This window comes from Aptenodytes patagonicus, chromosome 1 (assembly GCF_965638725.1).
Source record: "Aptenodytes patagonicus chromosome 1, bAptPat1.pri.cur, whole genome shotgun sequence".
Classification (NCBI taxonomy): domain Eukaryota; kingdom Metazoa; phylum Chordata; class Aves; order Sphenisciformes; family Spheniscidae; genus Aptenodytes; species Aptenodytes patagonicus.
In genome coordinates, this window is record NC_134949.1 from 78,578,493 (window position 1) to 78,586,451 (window position 7,959).

At 41.6% G+C, this 7,959-nt stretch overlaps 1 protein-coding gene across 2 annotated transcripts in view; it reads left to right on the top strand.

Moving 5' to 3' along the window:
* The window catches only part of PARVB (parvin beta), a 66,907-nt gene extending 62,879 nt beyond the window's left edge, over nucleotides 1-4,028 (top strand). For both annotated transcript variants that reach the window (XM_076343986.1, XM_076343997.1), the window contains exon 13: nucleotides 3,623-4,028. In XM_076343986.1, coding sequence (XP_076200101.1) covers nucleotides 3,623-3,699 — 77 coding nt within the window. In that variant the 3' untranslated portion in view covers nucleotides 3,700-4,028. The remainder of the gene's footprint in view (nucleotides 1-3,622) is intronic.
* The last annotated feature ends 3,931 nt before the right edge of the window (nucleotides 4,029-7,959 follow it).

Consider the following 7,959-nt stretch of genomic DNA (forward strand, 5'->3'; position numbering starts at 1 on the left):
TGAGAGAGAGAAAATGTTAAAAACCTAGGAGAAGACTTCTCTAGTTGAAAGCTTGTCCTTTTGTTTTGTTTTGTTTTGTTTTCATCAGTTGATCTAACAGAGGAGATTACCTTCCCATAAAGCTATCTTATATCCTTACACTATCATGAGTGGTAGAACACTATAGCAGATCTTTTGTTTGCTCTGGACAAGGCGTGTAGATTCAATAAACAGCAGAATATGTTTAAGTGTTTACTGATTGAAAATTTAATTATTAATAGAAGTTAGAGAGCCAGATTAGCTCATAGAACATTCCTTTTCGCATTTTGCCGCTGCAGGATGTACGGTCTCTTGTGTGTATTCCTCCCTCTTCTGTGTGTGTACCCATTCCCGGCAGCAGTAGTTCACAGCTTGTGTGAGTGTCTATGTGGAATTGCCTGTAAAACTGACTGTTGCTGTTGAAAAGCTGCTCCTGTGCAGAGGACAGTAACATCTTGGGCTTTGCTTGTCACCGTAGTTTCATCGAATCCGCTGTAGGATCTTGACAGTCAGTACAGTCGTGTAATATGTGTTTCTTAGAACAAGAATTCATTTTGTCATAGACTCTGATGCTCTGCAAAAAGTTTTGTGTATAGTATACTCTGTTAATGCCATACTGATCTATTGTTCATTCCTAAATAAGCTGGAAAACCTGTTCGGTGAATCCATGTCCTTTAGTGTGAATTGGATAGTTAATGCCTCTTGAATTAGTTGTAGGATTTTCATGTAAAACGTTGCCTAGGGCAGATCATCACAATTTTTATTTCTATAGCCCATGCTTTCTGCAGCGCTTGCAAGAAAGAGGTCTTGTTTGATATTTTAGTGTGTCTTTGTACAGGTGATAAACAAAAATAGGAGCATATAGGACAGCTCCTCTTCTCTGTTCTTGAAGCCCAGTTCAGTCGATTGAGCCAGCAGCAGAACTTGATGCTGAGTTATTGCAGCAAAAGTATGTTGTAGTGGATAAATTTGTTAGCCTCTAATGGGGTTGTTACGGAGTGTGAAAGTTTTAAATTAATGGAATATTTTAAACTATTTTGATGATTTATGGCCACTTTCAGTTAACATTTTATTAGTTGTTGTTGGTAATGTAATGACTGTGCATGCTTCATCTTAAAATAAGAAACGGGAGGCTGAGAATATGCTTATTCCTGGGAATGCCTGTTAGACACTGATCAATAAGGAACGCGGTAATCGCCCACACAGGGAGGATGCATCTCACACTACTGTACTCTTTAATGCAGGAAACAAAGGCATAACAAGGTCTGAAAGTTAGGAAAATGTCAAACTAGAATTACAGTATAACTTTTGCAACGGTGAAGGTAATTAATAATCAGTCTGAATTGTCAAGGGACGGAGGTGGCATTTCCACCACTGGAAGATTTAAAAAGAAAAAAGAAAACAAAAAGCCAGGCAATGTTAACCTTATTTTTTTTAATTCAACCACAGCTTGGTTACTAAGCTCAATACAGGATTTCCAAGGTAAAGTTCTCTAAGGACTGTGTTGTACATGACTATATGACCACAATAGTTTCTTCTGACCCTAAATTTACATGCCATTGCACTGCCAAATAAAAGATCTGGATCCATTCCTTCTTTTAGTGGTGGGGCCTCCCATACCTCTCATTCCTCACCAGGGGTGATCAGCAGCAGGTACCTAGCTCAAATTGCTATTGGAGATTAGTAGGAGTCAGCCTTAAATGCCTTCGTGAGGGCAGATGGATGGTGCCTGCCCAGCCCAGTGCTGCAGATCTGGGCCCCCTTCCAGCTCCTGCTTGTGCTCTTTCTGGTGCCCTTAGCTCTTGCTCTGGCACGTCGCTGCCTCTTACTCCCAGCTGCTCTCTCCTTGGGACGTGCCCTGGCTTCCTAACTGTCCTTCTAGCTTCCAGCGATGTTTCTGCTCTACCCTCTAGGTTTCTCTTTCTCTCCACTGGCACCTTGATCTTGGTTTATAGCATAGGCAGTTCCTGCCTCTGAACTGATGTCAGCCAGAGGCAGGAACTGAACCCTGCAAGACTTGATCACACTGCTTCATGCCATGGCAGCTGAGATGGAGGTTACGGTGGCTCAGGTAAAAGACCCATCCTGCTTTCAGTGGAAGGCTGAAGATGGGTGGCATGGGGAGAAGAAAACCGTTTGGGAGGAATGGGGCAAATACACTAAAAATCTCAGACCACTACAGAGCTGACTGGGCCAGTTTTTTTGGCATTTTCTTAGTGCCAGCACTATTTGTTCAATTGTTTAGCAAGCAAAAGTGGCTGCCAGCATCAGTGGGTCAAATCTGCTGGTAGTTGTCTCTTCTCCAGTTATTTGCCTTAATTTCCCAGCTTTAGGCTGTTGCAAAGTGTTGTTTCCCGTGGCTAAATTTACATTTTAAATTCATCTCTGAGGGAACTGGGTCTTGGTGCAGAGGAACCAATGCTGATTCTGGCTGTTACCTTACTGAGAATGCTATGGTAGTAAGCAACTTTCTATGGTGCCTGGAAAACTTAGAAATATTTCATATTTCAGTTATCCAGGTAAGACATCTCTTTTTTTCAGGGTGTATTACTTCACAGCAGTTGGGACCTTTCCTTTCTTTGGGGCAGCAGAAGGTTCTTTTGCAAATGCAAAATACAAAACCATAATGGAGATATGTAAAATAATACAGGAAGGAGGTAGAAAGAAATGTTTGAGAGGTTACTGAAAACACCAGATGAAGTGTGGGGGTTAGAGTGTCATCCAGTATGGGGTGGGAGGGAAGGGTGGAGAGGTCCTGGCAATGATTCTTCAAAACAGGCAGTAGGTGTTTCCCCTGGACCTCACATTAATTGTACTTAGCCTGTTAACTGTTTGCTGTCTTCCTAGTTCTTTGAATGATTTTTTAATTATCTGTTCTTCCTTACTTCTGCTTCCATATATATTGTTTACTGTGTAGTTTTTGCTTCCTCCTCCTCCTTTCTTACATATTATATCCAACCTTTCTTTCCACCTTTTCAGCCTTCTCTGTGCTATGCCTCCCCCCGTAGTCCCTGGATTACATGTCTGTGGTATTTCCTGGCATTTTATTACAGTAATCGGTTGGGAGGTGCTAGCAGAAAAGCTTTTTGTTGAGAACTGTTGCAGACCTGTTCCCTGGCCTAGCATGGTAAGAAAGGATATTAGATAACAGAAAGCTTTGAGTCTGTTAAGAGAATTCAGGCTTTGTTTATTCATGGACTGTATCATTGCAGAGTTGTGGATGTGTGAGGTTCAGTATCTCATATGATGTGTGTGGCTAATTGTTTGCTGCTTCTGTGGCCAGTGAAGTCATCGGTAGTATTTCCCAAAGCCTTTATCCCAGGTCTCAGACAGAAGTAGACTTTCTCTGTAACCAGTTTTAGGTGAGGAAGGGAATTGTCTTTCTTCCATTTCCCAGAGAAGTTACCTGTGACTGTATTATCGTGAAGGGGTTTTGAAGTGCATCATATGGGATGTTTAAAAAGTTTGACTTGGGGAGATCAAAACTCTGTGGGGTGTTTTGTTGCTGATCCCACCGGGTCAGAGATGTGGGGACTTTTGTTCCTTTGAGGACAAACGAGGGAGAACGAAAAGCAAATTAAGGATTTCTCCTTTTCTTCCACAGATGTTGTCAACTTGGATCTGAAGTCTACCCTCAGGGTTCTGTACAACCTGTTCACAAAGTACAAGAACGTTGAATGATCCTGGAAGCTGCTGAGGTCTTCATCCTTCCAACCTCCTTAGGCAGAAATTACAATAAATACACCCTCTGCACGCTCCCTTTGTGCCTTATGCTATACTTCATGCACTCTTTCTACAGTTGATGTGGTCTCTCTGTAGCTGTTTGTATGACAATCCCACTGAAAATAATGCATGTGTATTCTCTAGTCTCTTGAAAATGTGTAGATATTTCACACTTTTACCAGAAGATACTGTTGAGTCTGTTGTTTGTTATCATCAACAAATGTTCTTTTGATAAAGGAAATATACCACTGACTAATAAGGAGGGAAAACATGAGACCTTCCTCATGGCTGGAGACTCCTTGATTCTATAATAGACTTTCTTTTGCATACTCCTTGGTTGCCACTGGCATTTGATGATTTACCAGGCTTAAGTGTTAGCAGTAGGAAATCAGCATTGGAGTTTACTTAGAAGCTGAGCCTTTTCTGTTAAATAAGGTTTTTTATGTTCTGATGGGTGGGTGGGACTGAGGGGAATTACAGGCACTATGTGAAGCTAATGGCAAAAGCTTCAGGTTTTGTGTTAACCTCATACTACTCAGTGTTATTTCCATTCAGTGTTTACACAGAATAAGTCTTGCAATGGGATGAACGGCTAATCTTTTGATGTCTATTTTTTATTTCATCTCCTTTCTAGGATAAATTTGGTTGCTAGAGCCACTGTCATCCATTAAGCATGCAGCTTCAATCAGGTCAGTCAGGAGCTGGTCAAATAGGTGCAGGATGGATTAATGCATTTTGCCCCCAGACCTTTCTGAAATGTACATGGGCAATAATGAGCTTGGCAGTTTAAAGGCTGACTCTTCATTTCACGTAGTTGAGTTAAAGGGTCAGATTCATTCCTGTTGGAATTATTCCAGCTGTACAGTTCTGGGGTCAGGCTTTTATAAACAGAGTTTTATGTATTTTCTTTCCTGAAGAGTAAAACTGAATTTCTGTATAAATAAGAACTTGCCTTTACTTGTGGATTGCGCTGGGCTATGCAAGGCGTGGTATACGTAGTGCAAGCCAATGGTTAGCACTCGAATGCGAAGCTCTTCAGTGATCAGTTATGCTTTAAACTAATTTCATCGAGTTGTCCTGTGCCATCCCAAGAAATACTTTGCTAGGCTCTGGCCTAGTTTTTTAAGCTGTTATGGATTTTAGTGGGAATCTGTTTTAAAAAAAGATTGCTAGATTTATCTGGTAGAGTCTAGTTACCTCAGTACTTAACAGGTTTCATCTGTGGAGCTGTTCCTGGCTGGTGATGTGCAGGTATAGCGGTGTGTACAAGGAGATTGTGCTGGAACATGAGCCATAGATTTTTGAGGTGAGCTGTGCAAAGGAAATGGGGATGTAATTTCCAGAGTAAATTATTTGTGGAATATGCATATAATAGCACTCCTTTCCTCGGAGTGCACAGGGGAGAGATTTGACTACTGCTTTTATGTATCACAGCAGCAACTTTTCTTTTATGGGCAGCCATGATTTTGTGCGAAACATTAGGCTTAGTGCCCCAAAGAGGAAGCGGGTGGCATTGCTCTGCGCCATGGGCTCACCTGAGTCCTGTTGTAAGTAGGCATCTTTTTTCCCTAACAGTGGATTTCTTATGCCAAACTTTATTTACCTTTCTGAGTTCAAGAGGAAACTTGCTATTTGAATTGTATAATCCTAATTTTACAATTAGGATTCTCTCCTTCCCTTCTTAAACGTTTATTTTAATCTCAGGGGGAGAGAAATGGTCTTCTGCTTCTTTGTTTCATATTTTTGGGTTCTGAGTTCTAGTATTTGATTTATTTGGGTCACCTCCTCTCATACCTTCAAAACAAAGATGGGAGGAAATTGCCCTTTCTTTCCATTAAAAATTCAGATCTCATCTACCCTAAAAGGTTCTGTGGGGAATCATTGCTTGTCTGTACTTTAGGAGGGAGCTGACCTCTCGCTGTTTATACAGAGCCTAGTACAATTGGACTTGAATTTCAGATGGGGCCACTAGACTTTACCATGACGCTAGCAATTATTACAGAGGAGACTTGCAGAGGCACTAAGGCCTGGTGGGTCAGCTCTCCTGGCAAGTTAATGAAATTGGTCTAACTTCTGTGCTGTGAAATAGGGGTATCATGAGGCTGGAAGGTGATTGAACTGAAAGGTCTCTCAAACTTTTAATTTAATGCAGTGTTCTTTGTGGGAAACAAGTCTGTTAAAGAGCTGTCATTCCATCCACCTCCCTTCAGCTGATGTGGAAGTGCCAATGCTGTTTATATTCTCTGAGACGCTGGGAAAGACCTCCAGAGAAATCTAGTTTTTGAAATTGCAAGCAATATTAATATCAAAAGCAAAAGAAAGTAACAAGGGGAGATTGATAAGAGCAGTTTGGCTTTGGGAGGGGGGATGGCTGTTTCTGAGATGGGGATTTACAGCTGGCATCCTCACTGCATGTGAGCAGATGTGAACATAACACCAAGTTTTAAGACAGTCTCTGTTTTGTTCGATTAGGTGTTTCTAGTCACTCTGCAGAAACCTGAGTCCCTCCTCTACAACCTGAGGCATGGGTCCCTTTTAGCATTCCTTTAATACCCCTGTCAGTCAAGACTGCAGGCTTGGTGCCCTGGACGGATCGGGGGCAGGTGTCATACCCTGTTTTGTTATGTTTTTAAGTCTGCTGGTAAATGTTGCACAGGGAAAATACATTTTTTGTCCCTCAGCTCCTTGCCGCCTAGCGAGGTCACTCTTCCTGCAGATGCTGTAATTATTGTTAACCAGATTGGGAGCAGGGTGGATTTAACTGAACTGGAGCTTCAAGCAATCCAGTTTACAGGAAGAGCAATGTAGGTAAAGCTCTAAACACCTGTTTTTGTCAAGCCTTTCTCTTACATATGCATGATACTTACTTCTTTTCCTCTCAAAAAGATAAGTCAATGTTAAAAATGTTATTCATGAACTCTTTGTGTTACTGGAGTTTTAGATATGTTCCCTGGGTGCCAGTGGGGTAGATCTGAATCCTGTTGAGTTCATCTGGAATGCTGAATGCTTTGCAGCATTAAAGCTTCCACATTTGTAAGTACTTAATGAATGTCTGTCTTTTCCAGTCCATACAACTTGCCTTTTAGGTGCATCTGCTTGACGTACTCAGTTCCAATGAGCTATATTACCACAGAAGAAGCCCAGATACTCCTAAGCTGCATCCTGTTTCTCAAGATGAAAACTCAACAGTGCGAGATCTTTTTTAATCAGTTTAAACCTTATAGGGCTTCTTACCCCTCTTCCCCACACCTCATTGCTTTCAGTATTAATGTATTTTTTAAGGCTCTTTTCTACTCTTTTTAACAGTGTTTACTCTGGATTTCTAACTACTAAAAACCAGCCTTGCAGATAAAATTCTGGACTTGTCATATGCTGGAGACATCCAGCTTTGTGACAGAGTTGTGTACTGTAAGCAAGTTACAATGCAATGCTATGTTTGCTAAAAAAAACAGCAGGAGTGTTGTGCATGGTTTGTGACAGTTGTACTATTTATTCAAATAAATAAATGATGAACACTTGGTTTTCTGCATCTTTTTTTGGCTAAATGGACAAGTCTGGGAAGAACTTTTGAAAGGTGGGCTTCAGCTGTCTTCTTCATCAAGGATCCTCGATATATGCTGATCTACGCAGACCTAGCAAGGCAGTGACCTCAGGTTTCTGGCCCTGGTACAGGTGATGAGATTGTATGGGCAGACACAAATAAGCTCTTCTGTAGGTTTCATCAGCTGCTTTTTTATTTTTTTAATATTATTAAGCTACTGGACCTGATCAACTTGTTTACCTTTTTCCTTCCACAAGAGAAAAGTAACTGAATTACGCTCTCTGACACCGTTAGAAGACTTAGGGCCCAGTTCTTCTGCAGCAGCACAGGAGGGAAGCCTGGCATGCTGAAGCCAGTGCCATACGTGTCTACAGAGCACTTAGGAAGCCAGAAGCCCAAGTAAGTCTGGAGTGACATTGAAAATGCCTGTGTACTTCCCTTTGCTCTGGTATAGAGAGAGCATAGGGTGGCTCTCCAATAAAGCAAGGCTGTGTGGAGAAGCAGGAAAATGCATTATCAGAACTTGTTATTGGTGGGAGTGCTGTTGATTCCTTGAATTGTTCTTCAGTGGCTATTTTTATGTGAGGGCCAGGTGTGTGGGGGTGTGTGTGCGCATGAGGTGTGCTTTGGGAATGTACAGAAAGACTCTGGGGGGGGACATGGGCATGAAATCAAAT